The 26,835-nt window shown below is 39.2% G+C and overlaps 1 protein-coding gene across 1 annotated transcript; it reads right to left on the bottom strand.

Annotated features, from left to right (window-relative positions):
- Positions 1-338: 338 nt before the first annotated feature.
- LOC146985010 (sushi, von Willebrand factor type A, EGF and pentraxin domain-containing protein 1) lies at positions 339-26,559 on the bottom strand. The gene is made up of 27 exons (XM_085783228.1): positions 26,520-26,559; positions 26,029-26,355; positions 25,628-25,945; positions 23,791-23,950; positions 19,726-19,950; positions 19,208-19,311; positions 18,925-19,095; positions 18,628-18,727; positions 18,354-18,433; positions 18,072-18,251; positions 17,776-17,955; positions 16,732-16,830; positions 16,125-16,163; positions 15,971-16,024; positions 13,473-13,524; positions 11,765-11,835; positions 7,969-8,142; positions 7,687-7,786; positions 7,371-7,450; positions 7,097-7,276; positions 6,800-6,979; positions 6,028-6,204; positions 5,731-5,910; positions 4,498-4,524; positions 4,355-4,405; positions 2,982-3,030; positions 339-1,287 (listed from the first exon to the last, which is right to left on the bottom strand). The coding sequence occupies exons 1-27, from the start codon at positions 26,557-26,559 to the stop codon at positions 1,212-1,214; spliced, it is 3,474 nt and encodes a 1,157-aa protein (XP_085639354.1). The 3' UTR covers positions 339-1,211.
- Between the last annotated feature and the right edge of the window lie 276 nt (positions 26,560-26,835).

Raw genomic sequence — 26,835 nt, 5'->3', positions numbered from 1 at the left:
CTTCATTCAATCAGACTGATTACAAAAGTTAGTGCAAATACAAACAGCTGTTCTGCTCCCATCTCAAGACGGTATGAAAAATTTTAAGATAAAATCCAACTGAATTTCAATAAATAAAAATATAGTGCTAAGCAAATGCAAACTTCCAGAGATCACATCTCTACATATCCACAGACAAAAACCTCATCCGCCACAAGTACTCGTCTCATTCAAAATAGTGATATTAAACTGACAGTGACACTGAATGATACAAATCTATGAAACAATGACAAAACATTTCTTTCTAAATAATTTTCTAAAGGGATAGTTCAACATTTTTGGCAAATTAGCCCATTGCCATAATCTCTATAGTCTTTTAGGAATAGGTTCATTACTTTTAATTGTCAGTGCAAGCTATTTTGGTTTAGGGTTAGGGCTAATTTGCCAAAATGTTGAACTATCCCTTTAAACCAATTCTTCCCCCTTGGGGTTACATGTCAAAATTTATTATTTTTATTTTTTTAAATCTTCTTTATGTGCATTCATTAAACGTGGCTTATGATTTACAGGAGGCCAGCCCAGAGCAGCTGAGGTGGGTTCACAATTACACCAGCAATCATGTTAACATTTAACAATTCACAAACAATCAATGCGCAAGCTACAACACTTGGCTATTTGCATTAAGGCTTTTGAAACATATTTATACATGTCAGGCACAACACTAATGACGGTTTCAGATCCTACTGCTCAGAGTAGTGACAGTCACAAGAGGTTCATCGGCTGGGACCTTTCTACTTCAGTGACAAATGGTGTAATGTTGATTTCAATAAATAGTAAGATGTGTGTTGAGTGTGATTTTTTTTTTTTTGCTTTAAATATTTTCAATTTGTATACAACATATTTAATACAAACTGGATTGGTGTGGCTGAAGCTATAACTGCCTGGGTGCACAGTGCTGAGATTTGAAATCTCATTCCTTCATATTTACAGGCCAGAAATAAAACTGCTGTGATGTGATGAAGGACGGTGTCCTCAACACCACCAGGTCAAGTCATTAAGAATAGGAAGGAAGTAGTTAGGCGCGGCCAATAGGAGGAGCCACTCGAAGCATAAGCTGTGGATTGAGATCGATTTGGTGAAGTTTTCTGAATCTCATAGCGGCATTCATTCAGAAACTCATCTTCAGGTGGTTCCATGCACCTGTGCCTCCCGCATGCAGGTCACAAGTACATTCATGGTTTCGTCAACTGACTTTCCTCTTCTAAAGGTGCTTTTACAGCAAGCAATACTGGAGCAGCTGCAACAGCCCTGGAAACAAAGACACAGTACAAACTTGTGTGAATGAGACAAGGTAAAACGGGAGAAGAGAGAGAGAGAAAAAAAAAAACAACCAGCGTGCTGCAAAAGGAGGAAAGGTTTGTGAAGCGTAACACAGGCAGTGACATCTGTTCAGAGAGGTTAGTTAGCAGCAACAGGTAACCAGGAGGAAGAGGAGGGAGGAAGAACGTTAATGCAGTAACAGCACAGCCAATAATGTGAGATATTAAGGAATAATCTGCCAACAGTACCACATACTGCTCATGAATGTCTGTGCAGGTGACATACATGAGTGCGCTGACGTGAAGTGCTCAGAGATTTTGTTCTTGTTCTTGGTCAGATCTTGTTTCCTTGAGCGCTACGTCCTCTCCTTCTTTTGTAGGCACATTGTTGTGACCACCTCCCCGAGAGCTGTAATCCAATAATGAATCAACATTACAGCTTATTATTATCATTATTATTAAGACCCAACTCACAGGAAGCTGAGAGAATTCAAGGAAGTCAACAGAAAAACCCTCTTCACCCACCACCAACACACCCAGACAAACACACACCACAACCCTGTGTGCTGCTACACCCTAACCTCCTCTAGCCGAAATTTGAATTACAAATCTGGCGGGTTTGTAACCTTGAGAAACAAAATGCTACCCTTTTTTTGAGTTAAGCCACCAGAGTGTCAACAAGTCTTAACAATGTTGCTCAAAATGGGTTTTGGTTTTTATTCATACCTGAGAAATTCTATGAAATGTGTGCAAAGCTTGGATGTGTATTTAAGCTTCCTAAGTTTGAGTAAAAGTGTAAACTTGTTGTTTGTAAAAGTTAAGATACTCTTCTGTAGAGCAGTTAGGCGTTACACACAACCACAACAGGAAACAAGTTTTCTAAAATTTATTTCCACATTTCCTTCTTTATATTTGAAATAGGCCAGAACAAAAATAAACCCTGAATGAACCGGAAGCGCGATTTCAACAGTAACTGTTTGTGTGGAGTGGTGACAACGCCCTTCCAGATCCAGTCAAATTTCACCAAAATTTACAATTATTGATCTGCGACCCCATGGGAAAAAACAAAATAAAATTCAAAAGAATAATAATAATCTGTAGCCAGTTGTTTTCATTCTCATTCAGGCACTACCATGGCAACATGTGTGCCATATAATCTCATGCAAATGAAGCATGTATTTTGTATGCCATTATATTCCTATCATTTCTTTTTGGCCTTATCAAACCAAATATTAACTAAAAATAGATGTGCATTAAGAAATTATAGTATGTAACCACTGGATATAACTTGCTGTGCTCGTAGCACTTGGCTGACCTCCACATTGGTGTGTATCAGCATGATAAAGTTTTCTTTTTTCTCCCACTGAGTGACCAGAGGCTCTGTGCAGGAGAATCCTCTAAGGGCTTAAAATGATGATACTGTAGCAGAGAAAAAAAGCCTCACAAACACACGTTAACGTCAACATGCAACACTTAGTAACACGCGACAGACAGAGACATTAGACAGGATAAAGTGCTGACCAAACACAAAACACTGAGACTGAAAACAAAAAGGTCTGAGGAGCTGTGAAAGCGACCAAGCGCCGTTAATGTTCAGTCTGAGGCGCAAACAAAAACATGGAGAAGCCATTTCTAGGACAAAGCCATGCAAGGATTAGTCTGCAGTCAAATAAAACATGTTACCTCTGTTTTTTCTTGCTGTTAACCACTCTAGCCACCACACCAGCTATGACTGCCAGAAAGTGGAAATAAAAATGGAGATGATGATGTGAAAAAGGCGTCAACATGAAACCAACAAATGCACTGTTAATCTGTAGTCCAAAAAAGGGTTTTCTCTATGATATAGCAACATCTTGACTTTCTTTTAGCAACAGCTTTTCTCAATGATATTGCAATTATAAAATGAGAAATGATGATGTAAACCTCCTGTCCATTCGCCTGCAAGGTGGAATACACACCACAGATAAGTGACAAGTTAAGTCACATGGCAACGCCAGCCCAAGCCGGTAACAAACTAAGCAGCTGCTTGGGGCCTCCATGGCCACGAGGGCCACATAGGCTACATATGTTTATCAGTCCTTCCAGAAAATCATTTTTTTGTGATTGTTGTTGGATGTGTTGGAATATGCGGGTGTTTATGCAATTGTATGCAATGAAATTGAGGGAATTTACAATAACTGCAGGAGCTGGCAAAAAATGCAGTTTGATGAAGAAGAGAAAAAAAGTGATTTCCCCAACACCCTGCTCTCAATACACTCACTTTTTTTTTAATCATAAACATTAACTCCTTGGTTTCAGTTACCTTGTAATGGTTTTACCTTCAATTAAAACATAACAGTAAACAGATTCCCCACATTAAACTGGTGGATTTATGTCATTTATCATGTTAGATCAAGTGTGAGCTTTCTTATCTGCTAGTTAGACTGAGTTAAGTGCCAATTGTAAGTTGGTTAGAGACGTAGCCTTAAAGAGCTGTCGTTACCAACTGGTTACCACACGGTGGGAGCTGCACAGAAAGCTCACGTTTGACCAAATATCCCCATGTACTATAATACATATTGATTCTCTGGTTTTAGATTGCAGTTTTTCATTTACTACTGTGTGTTACATATATTGTCCATTAAAGCTAATTGTTTTATTTGATTTTATCTGGAGTGATGTACATTATATGTACATTAGAGTTATTAACGTACTAAACTTATCTACAGTAAAAGCACTGTCTGGTAGTTTATCTTGTTATTTTCCATTTCCCACATAGTGCCATTTCCTGTCAGTTTAGCAACAGACCACTCTTCAGTTTTCAACTAAAAAACATAGAAAGGGAAAAAAGTAGCCTATACCACAGCCACTAATGATATTAATCACTGTTGATCCCAGTGAGAATAAGATGCTCTCTCATGACTTACACAGTGTATCGTTAACATAACCATGCTGTTCCTCTGATGGCATTAAAATCTTATTTTGGACCAACATTATTTTCACTTTTTTTTTTTTTTTTTTTTTTTACAATAAACTGATCAGATCAGATCGGATCAGATCATGAAGTTGAAACTTACCAAGTACTACTACCACACCACCAGCCACGACACCAGCCACTGCTGTTTTATCTTTTTTAAACAAAACAAATAACAGATGAGATCAGAAGAAGGGAAGAAAACAGAAACTAATCTAACACTATAGGTAACTTTTATTGATTTACCTAGCAGATCAGGATCATCCCCACCACCTGAAAATTCACAACAAAGTCACAACATTAAAAATCCAAACTACCATATGTTATACGACACATCAACTGGAGCTGTGCAACTAATTAAGGAAATGTTACTGAGGTGTAGGTTAAGTGTGTTTCATTCTTTGGCCACAACAAATTTTGGTGGCATTATAAACAACTTCCAGACTCATTTTACATAAAAAATTAGTATAAAGAATGCATGCAGACAAAAGCAGGTTCAGTATTCTTTGTAGATTAGTCGTGTTCTTGAATTATGACTTGTTGCAACCAATTAATTAAATGCTTTTTCACAAAAATGAAAAAAAGTCAGTCACTTGTGGAACAGACAATCCTGTAAAAGCAGCATCCAATCATCTTGAGCATCACATTCAAGTCAACTGGATCCTGATGTGTCATCATGTCTGTCTCACCCTCCCTCCTCTGCGCGTACCGCTCTTCGTGCACTTATCACGTGCGCGATCAGAGTCTTCAACAAACTACAATACAACTGAAGCGTTGCGTTATCGTGCGCTCTGGAGGCGTAGCCTCAGAAAGAAATCTGAGGAAAGGGGCTTGGACTGTTGACCTGTGTATTTTCAATATGTGGCCTGCTAGAAGCGTTTTTCCAGGATCTCCAACCCAACCTTTATTACAGATCTCCACAATAACCTACTTCAGTATCAGCTATAACTGGAAAATGTTGAGAAAGGTGGAGATGAAAAACACATTAAATTAACTTACGTCTGCACTCTGGAGGATTTGGTGTGAATGTTCCATCGTTTGAACATGTTAATGATGCCTGTCCAATGAGTATGTAATCCCTGGGACAAGTGTACTTTATACTATCTCTATACTGATAGGATTCTCTCATTGGCGACACATTGCCATTTTCCACCGGGGGTTTCTCACAAGTAACCGCTGCAAAACAGAAATGGAAACAGGCTTCTTTAGATTTTAAGTCTTTTGTGCAGACTACGCTTTTGATGATTCCTTTGTGAAACTGATTTGGTCAAAAGAGCATTATAAGACAAGGCTTTCAAATCATAGCAATAGTTGTGTCCAAATCTAAATAAGAGATTTTTGAGTCAGAGTGAAAATATTTTTAAATTCTGGTGGCGTTATAAACAACTTCCAGACTCATTTACATACAAATTAGTATAAAAAGCGCATGCAGACAAGGTTCAGATGCATGTCAGTCGATATCTTCAATATATGACTTACGTTTACACGTTGGAAGTCGAGGTGACCAGTTATTATCTTTTTCACACACAAAGGTACCTTCTTCTTCCATCTTATATCCATCATCGCACTTGTATGTCACAGTAGACAAGTATTTATAAGGAGGTCGAGCTCCCCCAACCCAACGACCATTTTTAATATCAGGTTCGTCACACTGAACATCTGCAGGAGAAGAAATTGTAAATTAATACAGATCTCCACAATAACCTACTTCAGTTTCAGCCATAACTGGAAAATGTTGAGAAAGGTGGAGATGAAAAACACATTAAATTAACTTACGTCTGCACTCTGGAGGATTTGGTGTGAATGTTCCATCGTTTGAACATGTTAATGATGCCTGTCCAATGAGTATGTAATCACCGAGACAAGTGTACTTTATACTATCTCTATACTGATAGGATTCTCTCATTGGCGACACATTGCCATTTTCCACCTGGGGTTTCTCACAAGTAACCGCTGCAAAACAGAAATGGAAACAGGCTTCTTTAGATTTTAAGTCTTTTGTGCAGACAATACTTTTGATGATTGCTTTTGTCTCAAGGAAATTTAAATTGAACGCAACTGGACTTGGTTATTTGTCTTGGAAGACCTTTCACCTCTCATCCAAGAGGCTTCATCAGTTGCTTCTCGCATCTGACCAGGCTGGGACTGGTCATCCTGGTCAGATGTGAGCAGGAACTGATGAAGTCTCTTGGATGAGAGGTGAAAGGTCTTCCAAGACAAATAACCAAGTCTGGTTGCGTTTGATTTAAATTCCTTTGAGATAACTATGACCTGGATAAATGAGAATATTCACAGGCCTTTGTGAAATTAATTTGTGTGAAATTGATTTGGTCAAAAGAGCATTATAAGACAAGGTTTTCAAATCATAGCAGTAGTTGTGTCCAAATCTAAATAAGAGATTTTTGATTCAGAGTGAAAATATTTTAAAATTTTGGTGGCGTTATAAACAACTTACAGACTCATTTTACATACAAATTAGTATAAAAAGCGCATGCAGACAAAGCAGGTTCAGATGTATGTCAGTCAATGTTCTTGATATATGACTTACGTTTACACGTTGGAAGTCGAGGTGACCAGTTATTATCTTTTTCACACTTAATGGTACCTTCTCTTTCCATCTTATATCCATCATCGCACTCGTATGTCACAGTAGACAAGTATTTATAAGGAGGCCGAGCTCCCCCAACCCAACGACCATTTTTAATATCAGGTTTGTCACACTGAACACCTGCAGGAGAAGATAATGGAAATTAATACACATCTCTACAATAACCTACTTCTGTAACAGACATAACTCGAACATGTTGAGAAAGGTGGAGATGAAAAACACATTAAATGCTCTTACGTCTGCACTCTGGAGCATCTGGTGTGAATGTTCCATCGTCTGAACATGTTAATGATGCCTGTCCAATGAGTGTGTAATCACCAAGACAAGTGTACTTTATACTATCTCTATACTGATAGGATTCTTTCACTGGTGACAAATTGGCATGTTCAACCGGGGGTACTTCCTCACAAACAACCGCTGCAAAACAGAAATAACACGTCAGAATGGAAACAGGCTTCTTTTTTTTGTCTATTGTGCAGATTTTGCTGTTGAACATGTCAAGATTACCAACCTTCACATTCAGGCAACCTGCCAGTCCACCCCCCCTGCACATCACACCGCATGACCTTACTGCCTCCAACTTTTCTGTAACTAATGAGCAACAACAAACATCAACAACTAATGTCATGAGGGGAATCTGTGTTAGTGCTTTCATTTAACGCTTAAAAACAACACGCACCTTACTGACTATTCACTTTAAATGGAATAAGCTGAGTCCTGACTGGGAGATGGTGATGACATTTTAGAGGTGAACTAGGTTACTGGTACCCTCAACTGCATTTTAGAAACTAACCAAACATAAACCACCAGTTATTGGTTATACTAACCCAGGGTTGCAGATGACCTTAAGTACAGCACCAAACAGCCACCCTTCAGGGTATTCAACATCGCCATGGTCAACTTCACCAACACTTCCACAGTTCTTCTCTGGAAAGAGAGAAATCTCATTAAAAAGGGCTGATTTTCTTTTCTTACAATTTACATTTCCTGACTTGTCATCAGACGTTATCAGTCACACATCTCTCACTTGCTGATATGTAGGCTACTTATCACAAGTTTCCATATCCAGACTGCACTGTTTTGAAAGATTGTCACTTTGAAATACTCACTTGTGCATGTCATCCTCAGGGTACTCCATCTGCCTCCACTACAAGTGAGGCTTGAAGACCCTTTAGCCTCGTAACCGGGATTACAGCCAAGTTTAACTGATGATCCATCCTGGAACGTCTCCTGAAGAATGGCTTTCAAAACCACGTTCTCCTCTAGCTCAGGTCTGCCACAGTCTTGAGGTGCAACAACAGAGAGAGAAAAAGCTGCTTAGACTCACAGACCAACTTGTGTTGTTTACACAGACTGTTGTGTACAGCCCCCTGCTGTCCTAGGGCTTTTTTTTTGTCTCTTCCTGTTATCTGCAGGTATCTCTGTGGGCGGGGCTTGAAACCAGGAGCAGGTTACATCCATTGGTTGCTTATTACCACAAAATAATATGCCACAATGAGTTTATCCCACATACTATGCAACTCACCTTGCGCAGTAACGACCACGGAGAGAGCGCACAGCAACAGGAAGTGAGTGATCATCGACACAGCTTAACAGAGTCGCCTCTGGTGAAGAAACAAAAAAAATCAAGTACAAAGATAAAATTATAAATTTGTCTCGTTAGTCTTCAACTTACAGATGTTATCGGTTACCGGGATCATCTGCCCTCAACTACACAGCTCTACGTACTCGGCTCTACTCGGTTTTGGTGCGTTTCATCTGATTTGTACCCGGAAGTCGGATTTTCCTAGTTCTGAGTCAACTGGACGCATGGATCTAAAAAGGTCGGAGGATCCTGACAACCCCCGAGTTTAGTGACGTAATTCCCAGCTCCGTTCCATTTAGAACCGATTACGACACAGTTCTATGTTACGACTGAGTTCTATAGAGTTTCCCGTTAAGTGGGCGCGGTCGCAGATTGTGGGCGTGATACGTCTTCCTCTACTTTCGGTTTCATGGCGGTTGGTAAACGTCGTTTCAGTGCATTACCGCTACCGACTGGTTTAGGTCATATAGTTTTTGAGTCCATCATTTCATTTGCCTCTTTCGTATTTCATATTTCCTACAGTGAACTACACGCTCCACTGTTCCTTCATCACCATCTATGAAAATGGTAGCTTATAACAGTCAGGTAACAGTTAACCACTTACCATTATAAATAAACATAAATTACATCTTATTTTAATATTTTTATTATATTATATTATATTAACGAAGGTGCTGGTGCTGACATACCATGTGCTCTTCAAAATGGACACGCCTCCAACTCCTGACCCCAGAAGATATTTGCAGAGATGAAGTGGTTTTTCAAAATAAAGGGTTTTACAAATAGTACCAGTGACATGAAATCAAGGGACAGCTATTTTTTGTAAATGATTTATTGATATTTTCATTTAAAAATGTCACTGAACCATGACTCCTTACCCGAGGGACAAGCCTCATGTCACTAACCAGATTTTCAAGATATATTTTTTAAAAATGTGCATTATAACTAAAATTACCAAAAAAAAACATGTAGCCTACTATATTTTGTGTCATTGTTGAACACTTTTGAGCGCTTTTCCTGGTGAATAATGCAGGGACAGGAATAAGCCACCATTTCTATATAGAATGACCAATTTTAGCCTGTTGCCTGTGCCCAAACCTGTCTCTCCCTGGACCCATCTTTTCCTCAGGATCCACCTCCCTTTCTTTCTCGCTCTGCTTTTGCCACCTTTCCTTCAGTTTGTAGGCCCACTTAATTATGTTTTTGACTGCCTTCCTACTGATACTAACATTTAGCTCTATTGTAATTTTATGTAGCTCTAGCAATCTTGTTTGCCATTTCATTTCACCCCAATGTGCGCTGGTCTACCATCAAAATGACTGTTACATAGACTTGCTGGTGCTGAACTTGAATCAGATCATATAATTACTCCCATTGGTCTTATATCTTTCACCCCCATAATACTAATCTAACAGTAATGCCACCATTTCCCTCCTTTATAGATTGACATCTTTTCATCAATCCTTTCCCCGTACATCCAACTCTGGCACATCAAACTTACTCCTGTTTTATTGTCTGAACTCTTTGACACATCTGTTATATGAATATAACTAATAAACATCAATGTACACTTGTGCAGTTTGTGAATTAGAATTCTTCATACAGCCTTGCAAATTCATGTGCAAGGTCAGGGGGGGAGTGGATACACATGATATTGATCATGTTACTCTAATGTTGTCGCTTATTGGTGAAAGTGATGCTGTTACTATTCCCAATCTCCTACACAAACAAATAAAGGCCAGCCCACATCACAGACTGGGGCAAAGTAATAATCCGCCGTCTGGGACAGTCGCCATCAGACTACAGGAGCTGTGACAGTCTGAAGTCTCAGTTTTTCTCTACTATGATAATCCAGACGATGGCGCTTTTAGCGGTTATCAGATTAATGTCAATCTTGTATTGTGTGCCCAAGAGCAATAGCTTTCTAAAATCTTGAATAAAACAGCCTATGAGGTTAAAATATCACTTTGGTCAAACTGAAATTCAGGTTGTGTGTACAATACACTGAAGAACACATGGTACAACAGAGTGTATACGAAGAGATTGGCACAAGTACTTTAATGGGTTTCATTTCACTTTTCATGCTCCGTCTGTTGAGAACAACAAAGCATGATGTGACCACAGTGCAGCTGCAAATTAATTAAAGTACATTTCTAACACATTGATGAGTCTTTGTTCCTTTATTCAATCAGACTGATTACAAAAGTTAGTGCAAATACAAACAGCCATTCTGCTCCCGTCTCAAGACGGTATGAAAAATTTAAAGATAAAATCCAACTGAATTTCAATAAATAAAAATACAATGCTAAGCAAGTGCATACTTTCAGAGATCACATCTCTACATATCCACAGACAAAAACCTCATCCGCTCCTCCACAAGCACTCGTCTCATTCAAAATAGTGATATTAAACTGAAAGTGACACTGAATGATACAAATCTATGAAACAAATCATTTACAAAGACAAAACAACATTTCTTTCTTAATAATTTTCTTAACCCAGTCTTCTCTCCTGGGATGATCTCTCAAAAATTTTATCATTTAAAAAAAAGATCCGATGCATGTGCATTTCAGCTTAGTGTGTGTCCCCTTCAGGGGCAAACTCTGAACGCTGAACCGACACAAGCATAGCTAATAATTTACAGGAGGCCAGCCCAGAGCAGCTGAGGTGGGTTCACAATTACACCAACAGTCATGTTAACATTTAACAATTCACAAACAATCAATGCACAAGCTACAACACTTGGCTATTTGCATTAAGGCTTTTGAAACATATTTATACATGTCAGGCACAACGCTAATGACGGATTCAGATCCCACTGCTCAGAGTAGTGACAGTCACAAGAGGTTCATCGGCTGAGACCTTTCTACTTCAGTGTAATGGTTGATTTCAATAAATAGAAAGATGTGTTTTGACTGTGATTTTTTTTGCATTAAATAGTTTCAATTTGTTACAACATATTTAATACAAACTGGATTGGTGTGGCTGAAGCTATAACTGCCTGGGTGCACAGTGCTGAGATTTGAAATGAAGATGAACATGAAAAAATCTCATTCCTTCATATTTACAGGCCAGAAATAAAACTGCTGTGATGTGATGAAGGACGGTGTCCTCAACACCACCAGGTCAAGTCATTAAGAATAGGAAGGAAGTAGTTAGGCGCGGCCTATAGGAGGAGCCACTCGAAGCATAAGCTGTGGATTGAGATCGATTTGGTGAAGTTTTCTGAATCTCATAGCGGCATTCATTCAGAAACTCATCTTCAGGTGGTTCCATGCACCTGTGCCTCCCGCATGCAGGTCACAAGTACATTCAATGATTCGTCATGTGACTTTCCTCTTCTGAAGATGCTTTTACAGTAACCAGTGTTGGAGCAATAGCTGCATCAGCCCTGCAAATAAAGACAGCGCAAACTTGTGTGAATGACACAAGACGAGACAAGAGAAGTCAAGTCGTTGAAAAAGAAAAAACTCCAAGCGTGCTGCAAAAGGAGAAAGGGTTTATGAAGCGTAACACGGGCAGTGATCCATCTGTTCAGAGAGGTTAGTTAGCAGCAACGTGTAACCAGGAGAAGAGGAGGGAGGAAGAACATTAATGCAGTAACAGCACAGCCAATAATGTGAGATATCTGCCAACAGTACCACATACTGCTCTTGCTTATTTCATGAATGTCTGCGCAGGTGACATACATGAGTTTTAAGTGTGCTAAGTGATCTGATCTTCTTACCGAGAGCGCTACAGTACGTCGTCTCCTCCTTTGCCTACAGCACATTGTTGTGACCACCTCCCCGAGAGCTGTAATCCAATAATGAATCAACATTACAGCTTCTATGATTCATGACCCAACTCACAGGATGCTGAGAGAATTCAAGGAAGTCAACAGAAAACCCTCTTCATCCACCACCAACACACAAACACAAACACAAACCACAACCCTGTGTGCTGCTACACCCTAACCTCCTCCAGCCAAATTTCAATTACAAATCTGTGGGGGAGGTAACCTTGAGAAACAAAATGCTACCCAATGTTTTTCAGTTAAGCCACCGACCAGAGTATCATCAAGTCTTATCAATGTTGCTCAAAATGGGTAATTTGTTTTGTTTTTTTTAATACCTGAGAAATACCACCAAAAGTGTGTGAAGCTTTGATGTGTATTTGAGTAAACTGGAAGCTTGTTGTTTGTAAGATTTAAGATAGCCTGCTGTAGGGCAGTTAGGCGTTACACACAACCACAACAGGAAACACAAGTTTACTAAAATGTATTTCCACATTTCCTTCTTTATATTTGAAACAGGCCAGAACAAAAACAAAACCTGAATGAACCGGAAGCGCGATTTTAAGCAGTAACTGTTGGTGTGGAGTCACCAGCAGAATAAATCATGGCCGGGCCCCTCTGGACCCCGGGCCATTGTCAAATTGTCAGTTTCCAATTATTTACCTGTATGGGAAAGAACAATAAAAATCTGTAGCCAGTTGTTTTCATCCTATCATTTCTTTTTGGCCTTGGAAAAAATAAAGTTACGATAAGCACAACCAAATAAAAAAGGTGTGCATTATGTAACCACTGCATATCTAACAGTGTACGCTCTAACTTGCTTTTTAATCTGCTCGGAGCACTTGGCTGACCTCCACATTGGTGTGTATCTGCATGATAAAGCTTTTTTTTTCTCCCACTGAGTGACCGGAGGCTCTGTGCAGGAGACTCCTCTAAGGGCTTAAAATGATGATACTGTAGCAGAGGAAAAAAAAACCCTCAAGGCAAAAAAAAAACTTCACAAACACACGTTAACGTCAACATGCGACACTTAGTAACACGCCACAGACAGAGACGTTAGACAGGATAAAGTGTTGACCAAACACAAAACACTGAGACTGAAAACAAAAAGGTCTGAGGAGGTGTGATAGCGACCAAGCGCCGTTAATGTTCAGCCTGTTCAGTCAGTCAGAGGCGCAAACAAAAACATGGAGAAGCCATTTCTAGGACAAAGCCATGCAAGGATTAGTCTGCAGTCAAATAAAACATGTTACCTCTGTTTTTTCTTACGGTAAACCACTACTCCAATGATGACAGCTATGATGCCTACCATTAAAGTGGAAATAAAAATGCAGATGGTGATGTGAAAAGGAGTCAACATGAAATCAACAAATGTTCTGTTATTCGACATCATCCTGAAATGTAATTTAATTTTTCTTTATGATATTGCACTTAAAAAAAATCATAAATGATGGTGTAAACCTTTATGTCCATTCGGATGCAAGGTGGATTACACACACAAAACACAAACCATAGAAGTGACAAGTTTAGTTGCAACCCAAGGCATTAATGAACTAAGCAGCTGCTTGGGGCCCTCTGTGGCCACAAGGGGGCCCCCAAGAGTGCTTGAAATGCCACACAGGCTATATACTGTACGTCTGTGTATACATAAAAGTCAGTCCTTCCAGAAAAATATGATTGTTGCAGGCAAAAATCTGTGGTTTTGGTGGTGAAAGTGCAGCGTCTTCGACAAACGGACCCCTGCATAATATGCAGGCTTGGGCTGATTATTTTTTTTAAGTTAGATTATTAGTTTTTCTGAAGGGACTGGTATATATACACAGGCCTAAGGTTAGGTCTCTTGTCGACTGTAAAAAAAAACTAAAACAAACACAATAGCGTACACAATAATATAAAATGTTAATTGTCTGGGGAGCTAATGTTGGTTTAATAAAATCCAGCTGCCTCCGTGTCAGAGCTGACGTCAGGTTCATGAGTGAACATGCTCACTGACACATCAGCTGCTGCACGGTGCTCAGAGGAAACACAGTGGGAGGAGACAACTGGTGCTGGATCGCAACAAGACAGGAAGTACTGTAAACCTCTGGTACAGAGAGAAGTGAGAGTAGGAAGAGGACAGGGGTGGAGGAAGAAACAAGTTTTAGAGTGTGTTCACTTTTTTTTTTATCATAAACATTCACTCCTTGGTTTCAGTTAACTTCTAACGGTTTTACCTGCAAAACATAACAGTAAACAGATTGCCCACATTAGATTTATGAATTTAGGTCATTTATGATTGTAGATCAAACGTGAGCTTTCTTATCTGCTAGTTAGACTGAGTTAAGTGCCAACTGTAAGTTAGTTAGAGACGTAGCCTTAAAGCAGAAGTAAGTGATATATTTGTGTTAATATAAGTCTTAAATAGTTATATCTTCCGACAGCAATCACTTACATAGAGCGTTTGGACCGAAACACGGGTCTGTCAGTCACTCTGCTCTGAGCCCAGGAGAAAACATTTATCGTATCCTACAGTTTTTATCCAATGAGGAGAGAGAACGGCATGCAGGGCTGTGTGTGCAGCCAAGGGACGCCGTGAATGTGGCGACGTAGGGACGAGGACTGTTATGGTGCGTTCAAGGAAACTCGTAGACTCGTGTTTTTCCGTCCTGTGAAGTTGTATCAGTTTGATCTGGTAGGAGTTCACGGGTCGGAAGTTACGAGTGGCCGTTATAGTGACTTTCACAGGTAAAACAGGTCGGAAAAACACGAGTGGGTTACCTGGAACGCTACAAAGTCGTAAGTTGTGACTTGAAGCTGTAATTTACGATTTCAAAAGCCTGCCTCGAACTCAGCATTAGCGAAAACGACCGGATCGCTTACTTCTGCTTTAAAGAGCTGTCGTTACCGACTGGTTACCACACCACATGGGAGCTGCACAGAAAGCTCACGTTTGACCAAATATCCCCATGTACTATAATAAATACTGATTCTCTGGTTTTAGATTGCAGTTTTTCATTTACTACTGTGTGTTACAAATTGTGTTATTTTATTTTATCTGGAGTGATGTACATTATATGTACATTAGAGTTATTAACGTACTAAACCTATCTACAGTAAAAGCACTGTCTGGTAGTTTATCTTGTTATTTTCCATTTCCCGCATAGTGCCATTTCCTGTCAGTTTAGCAACAGACCACTCTTCAGTTTTCAATTAAAAAACAGAGAAAGGAAAAGTAGACCACAGCAACTAATGATTACATACATTGTCCATTAAGCTGATTAGAAGATACTGTTTATCTTCAGTTATTTCATTTTATCTGGAGTGATGTACGTCATAACTTCTTTATATCAGCTATTAACGTGCTAAACTTATCTACAGTAAAACCACTGTCGGTAGTTTATCTTGTTATTTTTCATTTCTAACACAATGTCACTCTTGAGGGTTCACCACCTTTTTTCAATGAAAACCTACAGAAAGGGGAAAAAGTATACCACAGCAACTAATGAAATTAATCATGTGTCAGGTTCACAGTTGGTGTGCAAATGATCACGAGCATTATCAGTGGTGCCAAGGCAAATTCTGCTCAGGGCCGGCTCTGTCTCACGGTCACAACAGGACAGTTTGTTGATGTGAGTGAGGGTAAGATGCCCACTCATGACTTCCACTGTGTAGTCTATCATTAACACAAGAGGGCATCAAGATCTTATTTTGGGCCAACATTATTCTCACATTTTTTTACAATCAACTGTTCAAAGATGAAGTGGAAACGTACCTATAACAGCTGCTGCTATTCCCACAGCCTTGCCTACGTTGTTACCTCCGTTGCCTGTTTAAGACAAAGAAACAAAAACAACAACAGGTGAGATCAGAAGAATAGAGTAGAAGAGAAACAAGTCCAACATTACAGCTAACTTTTGTTGATTTACCTGGTTTCAGGTCTTCACCACCACCTCCACCACCACCAACTGAAAATGAACAGTCACAACATTAAAAAACAAAATCTACCAAATGTTATACAGACACATCAACTGGGGTGGTGCAACTTAATAAGGAAATGTTACCGAGGTGTAGGTAAAGTGAGTTTCAGCTGCTGTAAAGAAAGTGTGTTTCCTTTACACACACAGTATTTGAGAAACCTTCAGGGTTTCTTGGATGCTCAGTCTGAGTTTCAAGCTAATCTAAAGAATAAATAAGCAACAGATGAGCCTGAGAAAACTCACTCACAGAATCACAAAAATACTTCAATGTTTGCACTGTACCGAAATGCTTTAGGTAAAATATAACATCACATTCATGCAGAAAAATTACAATAATTTAAAAAAAATAGAGCCAGCAGTGTGTTAAACGGTAAACCGCTCTGACATATCACCATTATTGTCATATCACTCAAATATGAAATTAGCAAGGAGCAAGCATGAGCAGAACATGAAGCCTTGTTTATACTTCCAACAAAGTATTAGTGGGTGTTGCCCTGAAGAGTTTTTTTGGCCAAAACAAATTTCACATGCTGTCGTGCACTGAAATGCACACTACCTTCTGGTTTCTTTGGTGAGGTGGGGGTAGTGGTGGTGGTGGTGGTGGTGGTGGAGGGAGTTGTAGTGGTAGTGGTAGCTTTAGGTGTGGTTGGATTTACTGGAAAAACATGAAAAGGAGGAATGAGGATAGTGACAATGACATCAGGGATGTGCCAAGATCACACGCATGCAGTAGTTTACAAACTAATGCATGATTAAAGAGCTGTAGAAAGTAGCTGCAATTTGTTTTGTTTGATTTGTATGTGGGCCAGTGACAAGATGCAACCCGATGTCATCTTTTTCCATGAAAATCTGACTACATTCAGGAAAATAAATCTGGACTCAAATGTGGAATAAATGTAATTCACTTTCCAATACAGCACAAATTTTTCACATTATTTAGAAGAAAACCTTTTTGTTTTTAGGATATGTCCTGCACAGTGTTGCCAAAATGCATTTAAAACTAAATATCTAGAAAACAAATCTATTTCAATTTAATGTTTTCGGATGAAAGCATATTTTTAAAGTACACTTGAATCCACTGTATGTGGGTAAAATATTTAATATTTATCATTCTTTTGTGGTTACACCCTTTGGCATTTTCAGTCTGACTTGTGTTTTTAAAAAACAAAAATGTCATTTCAAATGACATAAAATCAACATGAATGTACATTTTAACAAATCGGATGCTTTTTAAACAATTTTTAGATATTTCTGAATTGCTTATCTTGCCAACAGATTTGTCACTGACCCACGTGTGTTTGATTTGTTATGATGCGACAGGGGCCCCCACTGCCTTATATACCAAAGGCTAGATTTTTGATGATTGCTTTGTGAAATTCATTTGGTCAAAAGAGCATTATAAGACAAGGCTTTCAAATCATAGCAGTAGTTTTGTCCAAATCTAAATAAGAGATTTTTGAGTCAGAGTGAAAATATTTTAAAATCTTGGTGCTGTTATAAACAACTTCCAGACTCATTTACATACAAATTAGTATAAAAAGCCATGCAGGAGAAGCAGGTTCAATATTATTTGTAGATGTATTCTTGAATTATGACTTACATTTACACGTTGGAAGTCGAGGTGACCAGTTATTATCTTTTTCACACACAAAGGTACCTTCTCCATCCAGCTTATATCCATCATCGCACTTGTATGTCACAGTAGACAAGTATTTATAAGGAGGTCGAGCTCCCCCAACCCACTGACCATTTTTAATAACAGGTTCGTCACACTGAACACCTGCAGGAGAAGAAATGGAAATTAATACAGATCTCCACAATAACCTACTTCAGTTTCAGCCATAACTGGAAAATGTTGAGAAAGGTGGAGATGAAAAACACATTGAATGAACTTACGTCTGCACTCTGGAGGATTTGGTGTGAATGTTCCATTGTCTGAACATGTTAATGACGCCTGTCCAATGAGTGTGTAATCACTTAGACAAGTGTACTTTATACTATCTCTATACTGATAGGATTCTCTCACTGGCAACACATTTGCATTTTCAACCGGAGGTGCCTCCTCACAAACAGCCGCTGCAAAACAGAAATGGCACGTCAGAATGTAAACTGGCTTCTTTTGGTTTTTTAAAAGTCTATCGTGCAGATTTTGCTGTTGAACATGTCAAGATTACCAACCTTCACATGTAGGCAACCTGCCAGTCCACCCCCCCTGCACACCGCACGCAATGACCTTACTGCCTCCAACTTTCATGAAACTAATGAGCAACAACAAACATCAACAACTAATGTCAGGAGGGGGGATCTGTGTTCGTTCTTTCATTTAACGCTCAAAAAGAAAGTATGTCCTACTGACCATTCACTTCAACTAGAATTTACTGATTCCTTTGCATTCAACTGCATATTAGAAACTAACCAAACATAAACCACCAGTTATTCGTTCATTACTAACCCAGAGTTGCAGATGACCTGAAGTATAGCACCAAACTCTGTCCCGTCGGGGTAATCAATGTCACCATTCAGAACAGAACCAGCACTACCACAGTTCCTCTCTGGAAAGAGAGAAATCTCATTAAAAAGGGCTGATTTGAACCCATTAGGTGAAAATACACACTCATTACCTGTCAGCCTTGTCACCAGACATTACCAGTCACACATTTCTCACTTGGTGATATGAGATTATTTATCACAAGTTTCCATATCCAGACTGCACTGTTTTGAAAGAATGCCACCTTGAAAATATACTCACTTGTACATTCCCTCCTCAGGGTACTCCATGTGCCTCTTGTACAAGTGAGGGTTGAAGGTCCTGAACCCAGGTAACCAGGAACACATTCAACAGAAACTGAAGATCCATCCTGGAATGTGAGTCCAGAGTCCTTCAAAACCATGTTCTCCCCTAGCTCAGGTCTGCCACACTCTTGAAGTGCAAGTAAATAGCGAGAGAAAATCAGCTTAGGCTCACAGACCAGCTTGTGTTGTTTACCCCATAAAATATGCCACAATGAGCTTATCCCACATGTGCCACTCACCTTGCGCAGTAACGATCACGGAGAGAGAGCACAGCAGCAGGAAGTGAGCGACACCCATGATGACGGGATCGGTCAATGAGTCGCCTCTTGTGAAGAAAAATAAACTTCAAGTACAAAGATACCAGTATTAATGTTAATAAAGATTCAAAACAAACGAGACTCCAACATACAGGTGTTAACGGTTACCGGAAATACAGCTGAATTCGTCTCCTCTAAGCAAACTAAATGATAAACATTACACCAGCTTGGGACAAGGTAATAACCTGTATCAGAATTAACGACTGATATTTAGCCGTTAAGAGTCCAACCGAGCAAGACTAAATGCGCTTAGCCTCCTTTGTCACGTAGTTTAGAAAAGCAACGAGCAAAAACTCGTATTAGCAGGTGAGCTAACGTGCCAATGCTAATTTAGCAGATTCGTCGTAAATGAAGTTGGCAGCGTTGTTTGGTGTGCTATTATATGTTCCGTTTCTGGTTAGTTTAGAAACAGTAAAAGACATGGCGTGTAATTTACCTACCGAGAAGCTGGGAACCTACACAACCACTGACCACCGCCGCCGCTGCCTCTAAAATGGTGAAATGTGTGTTTCTTGGGTTGTGTTGCTGCTCCTTTCTGGTCGGTGGTGGGCGTGGCCCTGGCGTCGCGTTGCAGTTCCACGGAAACTGTGACGCAATCTCGTAACGTCTCGGTGACGTAATGTCGTAACGTCTCACATTTTTGAGAAATTAGACTTGTCCAAAGTCTATGGATTGATAAAGAATTGAAGTTGTTTGTAAGGAAAGTGCTGTTTGGACTCTTTGATAATTTTAATATATAAATATATATATATACATATATATATAATTTTAATAAGGAAAAGCCCAGTGAAACATATATTATCATTAACCTCAACATATGGCAATTATTTCATAAATGTAGGTTTAGGTTTACACCATAGACTGTATAAGGTTTACACTAAAACCCTCTTTCGTTGCTTTTTACAATGAGCTCAACTCAAACAGAAGCCTAACCAAAAACCGACCAGATAATAACTGTGAACAAGGATAAAATGTATGTGAAATGTTTTGTTGAAGCTCTGCATTTTGTAAGCTTCCTATGAAACAATTTCTAATAAAGGTTAAAAAAAAAAAAGAAGAAGAAAAGAAATAAACTTCATAATGCTATTTTTCCCCACTGGGAGTGTTCTGGTCTCAATCATTCTTCCTTCTTTTAAACTTTTTTTAAATCGTTAGGCTAATTTAGTTATTCATTTCTTGGGAGTTTTTTCTCAGTCAATGTGAGGGTGTAATGGCACAGGCTTGTTGTTATACCTGCTATGTAAAAAAAGTCCTGTGAGTCAAACTGTAAAAATGGGCAATGCAATGCAATGCAATCTTGTCTAGTCTTGTCTCATCGTGTCTTTTCACACTGTCTTAATTTTCTGTACTTTTTTTTTATATTGCTGTGTGTTCTAAATAACTTTGTAACCCTGTTGAAGAGTGCTATAGAAATAAAGTTTATTATTTTTTATTATCATTAAGAATGGAATTCTTTATTTCAGAAACATAGTCCATATGAGAATTAAGAAAATTAAAAGACAGACGAAGAATGGGAGGAAGTACGCTGTACAGTACCACAAGTTACCATTGCCACTAAAAATACATTTCATATAAATATACACAAATCATACATGAAGCTGTATACAAGTTGAGTTTGTTTGTGTATCCTATTGTATTTTCAAAGAATGTGAGGAAAATCACAACCTTAAAGAAAAGAAAAGAAACCATATCAAATACCTTGTACTTATCTGTGGAATTTAAATACTAACAAGTCAATGGGCCTTGACTTGACTTGGAAGTCATATGTTTTGAAATGCATTGGTGTACGCTGCTGTCTGTCCTGTACCTAGAAGAACAGGCAGCTATTTAGAGCTGTTGGGTCTGTTTATGCCATATCATACATCTGTGTCTGTTGTCGGTACACATTACCATGACATTACGAAAAACCTGAGGGGACAAGCAGAAGGCCGCTCTGCAAAATGTGCCCTCTTTTGATCTATGAATGATTGTATCACAAGTTTATATTTCTGTTCTATCAATGGAGGGTGTGGAAAAAAAGCATTCCTCAACAATGATGTAAGATGACCCAACCCAAAAAGGGTCAAAAGGCCTATGTGGATATGATGCCCTTCCTGTACTTCAACAAATTACAGAAAATCAGAAATATAAACTTTAAAACCATAGAGGTACGTGGTGTTTTGGGGCCTTTTTGGAATATCTATCTATTATATCAATATCTATCTATCTATCCATCTATGCCTAGCTGCAGGGTCTTCAGTTGGGAGCCATCCCTCACTGATGTTTTGCCCTTTTACGTAATTGCCAGAACATTCCATGATGGTGGGGCAGCAGCCAGGGATGTCTCCCTGCCACTCCCTGCAGCTGGATTTCAATAGACAGGTCAACACGTGGCCTCTCGATTTCCCAAACTCCGATCATTTCTCCTCATCCGGAGCAAGAAGCTTTCCCTCTCTGCTTCCCCTGAGACCTCTTTTATGACCTTCTTGAGCTTTGCTGACATGAAGCCAGCTTGTCTCTCAAGAAGCGGTTGGTATAGATTTACTGCAACTGGGTAAGTTTTTGCTCTCCTGCCCTGGCATTCCCTCGGTCACGGTCAGGTCGACTAACAGGACACACTTCTCCAATGTCGACCACAGGATGATCATAACATAGCTGCTTGTCAACGTCTGCTGTCATTGACCAATCTTTGCCTGGGGTCAGGGCCGATGTTCTGTCCTGTGGTGGGAAGCGCAGAGTGGCATGTCCCGTTGTTACAAAACGGACATGGTGGATAGATCTATCTATCTATCTATCTATCTATCTATCTATCTATCTATCTATCTATCTATCTATCTATCTATCTATCTATCTATCTATCTATCTATCTATCTATCTATCTATCTATACTCCTCAAAAGAAGGTTGGAAATGTTATTTCAGTTAATCATTTCTCCCCTGTAATAATACCAATTGGTGTTGTGCTTTATATCGTTGGAAAGCCTGATTAGTCCCCTTTACAATAAGGTACAACTTGTAAGGATCCTGCATCCCCTGCATCCCCCCCCCACACACACACACACAAAAAAAGTCAGTCATGGATAGACAGCTTATACTTATGGACAGTGTATCAGGCTATGTGAAAGCACAGCCTGTCTAACTTAAAATTTGCAATGTAAATTAAATGATGTGATAATTGCAAGTGGTTTAAATTATCATTTCAAACATGACATTCAATTAACTGTTCTCATGAGCCGAAGGAAGATATCTCTGCTTTCTGGAGGCTGTTATCATACACTGTGTCAACAACTAAAGATATTCCTCTGTCAACGTCAGACAACTCATCTTGTGACTAGTTCCTCTTTGAAACAGCTCATCAACGACCCATTGTTCATACAAGAGGTTAGTTACCAATATGTGGGTGAGGTATTTGTTTCAGTTTATAGTCTGATGAAACCATCTTTGTTCATGGCTGGCATCACTCATTCTCAAATTTCCACATCCTGCTAAATTGAACAACCACAATGGAACAACAATCAGCTTTACATAAAAAAAGACGCACCTTGAAATTCAGTAAAAGTATATGATCTATAATTCTCAACTCGATTCCGTGGTGAGTGAACTAATGCCACAAGTACAAAAATGAATATACACAGGCAACATGGAAGAAAGAGTGTATGTGTGTGTCTGTGTGGGGGCACATGTGTATGTATAGAAGTGAACAAAGAATTAATAACATAAAAAAAAAACAAGAGCAAGTCTGCAGATACTCATGTATCAAAGTAAAACCCACATGTTAAAAATCAATAACTTCTACTAATTTCATAAAAATCTAGTGGGTCTGGTCTGGAAATAAAAACGCATTGTTCATGGTCCACGGGCTTGGATTTCCTGTATGACAAGTCCCAAAGCACGCCCCAGTGTCACATTTTCCTGTTTAAAGAATGGAATGAAAATAATCCCCAGAGAAAAAATGCCTCACTTCCGTTTTCACCAGTACTTTTATGGACATAATTCCCAGCTGAACAGAACAGGGGCCTTGGAAGATTAGTATGTGTATGTTTAGGTACTGGCATTTGATAGAAATCTGTTTCGATAAACACTGCAATGAGACATCCACCATAAACATGCTGCTGACACACATCAAGACGATGACTCTGCTCTTGATACCACAGACCTTTGGTAAACAATAAAGTCACAAAACAAATGTCACAGGTTTTTTATGACTCCCAAGGAACAACACTGTGAAATAAAGGTCACTCAGCAACATGGGGCAATTGCTTGAAATGGACCTTCCTCCTCTTCTTCTTCTTCTTGGTGTGTCGTCTGCGCCTTCTCTTTGCACATTTGACAACTATGCACGGACAAATCAGCAAAAGTGCAAAAGAAGCCCAACGCAGCAGAGCATACCAAAGTGGCACCCCAGTCCACGCCCTGAGAAAACGGAGATAAGATTGGTTATTTTTTTAGGCAACATGTCAATAGACAAATTTATGAATAAGTCTCATTTCAGCTCTTTCAGCTGACTAAAACATTATGTGTAGTAACCTGTTCAAAAACAAATTGTAATGAGTTTGATTGCTCTGTAAAGACTGGTTTTCGGCGTCAGTGTGGGTGGCGTCGTCCGTGGGGGCTTGGCAGGTCGTCGGTGTTGGTGTTTGGGCCACAGTGGTGCTCATTCTGCCAGCGCAGTCATAAATGGGTTGGCCTGATGAGGAATGATAAAGTAAGTCAAGTGCTATTCATTTATGAGACCTTACCTTATGAAAGAGATTTCATAACAACTCTGAAAGCAGCACATTGTACACAGAATGTTGATTATAAAAATATGTGATAATAAAAAAAATTTCATTTTTTTTAGAATAACAAGAGACGGTCATCAAAACCAATTCTGACGCCAAGGGATAATGGAAAACAACAATGTACTATATCAGCAAATGTTAATTTACTACACGATAATCAACTATTGCTGGTATTAAAGGTCTTTTACACAACATATGAATGGAAATAAAGGCCCATGTCGTTTTGTAATGGTATCATGACGACATATTTACAGAAGGCAGTGAAGAAATAGATGGGTGTTTCGGAAAAAGAAGTCACCAACATTGTGTTGATAGTGACATCAGCATCCTGGTGTCACAATGATTGTGTTTCTACTGAAGAAACACAATTGCCCAGCCACATCCAAGAGAGCAAATCTGAACAACGTTCACACCGATACACACTGACACACGCACACACACACACACACACACACACACACACACACACACACACACACACACACACACACACACACACACACACACACACACACACACACACACAAGGCTTTGTTGGACTTTGCTTGTTTACTACTCCCCCTACAGCTGAACTGAAGTTATGAAACGCAGGTCATGAGATGAATCTCAGTAATAAAGAATGCTCATATCAATTACCGTGCCATGAATCATGTGGCAGTACAGACTTTGTCTGGGTTAACAGCGGTATCACTCACAAAACAACTGACCCAACACGAAACGGCACCAATAACTTTGGTCATGCTCCCATAAACATGAACACCTACCCCACCCTTCCACTAGATGGGGCTTTAAACTTCCTCAATCACTTTAAGCAAGAGTGGCCACATCAGTATGCACACTATGGGAAATGTAGAGGAAAGTAGTCAGAGAAGAAAAAGAATATCCTACAACTCACACAAAAAGAAATAAACTGAGAATAACTAAATCTATCATTACCTCAATAATAGACTTATAATGCAACATTAAAACCTCCAAAATCAATGACTCTTTTAGACCTTTCTTCAAAGTGACATCAGAAATCCATCAGGATAAAACCATAACCTATTATATTACTACTGCCAGTGCCTACTCCAAACCAAACAATAGTCTCTCTTACTGCTTTAATAATTGAACCATATCATTAATCAATACAGACACAGGCATCGAGAGCAAATCTTCTATCTGTTAGGCTTGAATGATCAATAACACAAATAGATCAACCTGTTTCTTCAAAGGGAGACATTCTGCTTATAAAACAAAACTTGTAAAATCCAATAATTTCTCTATCTCCACAATCAACACACCAGATTCTGCCAATAAACAAAACAGTAAAGGGGTAAAATATATTCAAATGCACATTACGCATTTTTCAAACTAAACTATCAGTAAAACTTGTGATGACAATGTCTTCTGTAGAGGTGTAAGAAAATACTGATACACTGTATTGCAATATTTATATTGAATCTTATCCTTATCCTCCCAGAAACTGGGGTTAATTTTTTTTCTCTCCCTAAAATCAAAATTCAGATGGTTTAAATATTATTGCAGTGTTATGATATATTTGGGAGATATCAGAAAAAAAACATCCCATCTGTTATTCTTACCTTGCATTTTAATGACATAAATGCAGTCAATGTCTGCAGGCATCAGAACCTGCACAGAGATGATCTCACTCTCTTGTTTGCTGATGTCGTTACTGGCAGTGCAGTAGTAGCCGCTGTCTTTTTCCACTGTGGTGCAGTCTAGGTGCAAGTCTGAAGACGAGTGAAGATGCAAGTCTTCGTGGTTAGTGCGTTGATACCAGGCATAACGAATGCTGGAGCCTTCTGTGCAACCACAGCGCACAATCACACGCTGCCCCCAGCATGTTGGACCCCCAACCAGAGAGCTCAGGGGCCAGAGTCTGGGTTTAGAAACTGGAACTGCCACAAAGAAGCAAACATGATATTTAAAACCATTCAGCTTGACATGCATCTAATCATTTAAAGAGTCTGTTATTTCTTACCATCAGTGACACTAACATCAACTAAGGTCATGATGTCAGCGTATATTTTGTCGATCCCGACCCAGTACAGTCCAGAGTCATCATATTGGAGGTTTGTGCCTTTAACAAACAGCCCTCTTTTTTCTGCATCTCTAATCTGAAACCTTTGACTGGTTTTACCAAAGTGATCTGAATCCGCCAGAATCTCACAGGTACTTCTGGAGTCTCCTCGGCACCAGTACTTTTTACTGTACAGGTACTGCCTTGTGTCATAGCTGCAGCTGAGAGTGAATTCACCTCTGATACGTGCTGTGATCTTTGTTTTATCACACTGGAGCTGGAGACTTGCTGAAAGACAGAGTCCAGACACACAAGGTGATTCTTTCCTTCTCAATACAATATCAATCTGATTTGAACATTAAACTTGTAAACACAGTTTTTTTTTTTTTTTTTTACAAGATATGGTCTATAGATACGATACTATAATTGGTAGTAAAGTATAGTTCACTCACCGTGGAAAAGCAAAATTAGAGGCAATATCTTCATGTCCATGTTGTCAGAGGTAAGAGTATGAAATCTCACAAACAATAATCAGCACTCAGGAAACATGAGAGGTGGACTGTGGTGGCTGTAGCTTCCTGGCAGGTGCATTGTGGGCTACTGTTGTTGCCAACACGTTGCTATGAAGTGCTGCACAAGTAGGCTGCACTTACTGTAATGTTAACATTTATTTGAAATGTATCATTTGCAGAGGGGAACCCCCTGGGTCTTCAAGGTATGAAGTGACGGCCTAAGAAAAAAATACTGAAAGAATGTTTTTTACTCCTT

This window comes from Trachurus japonicus, chromosome 7 (genome assembly GCF_045865225.1).
Source record: "Trachurus japonicus isolate A0001 chromosome 7, Traja_1.0".
NCBI lineage: Eukaryota > Metazoa > Chordata > Actinopteri > Carangiformes > Carangidae > Trachurus > Trachurus japonicus.
This window is presented reverse-complemented; position numbering and strand designations above follow the sequence as displayed.

Coding starts and splice junctions, on each gene's coding strand:
- LOC146985010 (XM_085783228.1), bottom strand. CDS start 26,559: ATGGACATGAAGATATTGCCTCTAATTTTGCTTTTCCACG. Junction 19,312..19,725: donor TGTAGGTTCCCAGCTTCTCG/GTAGGTAAATTA, acceptor TTGTACTTGAAG/TTTATTTTTCTTCACAAGAG. Junction 7,277..7,370: donor CAGGTTGCCTGAATGTGAAG/GTTGGTAATCTT, acceptor TCTGTTTTGCAG/CGGTTGTTTGTGAGGAAGTA.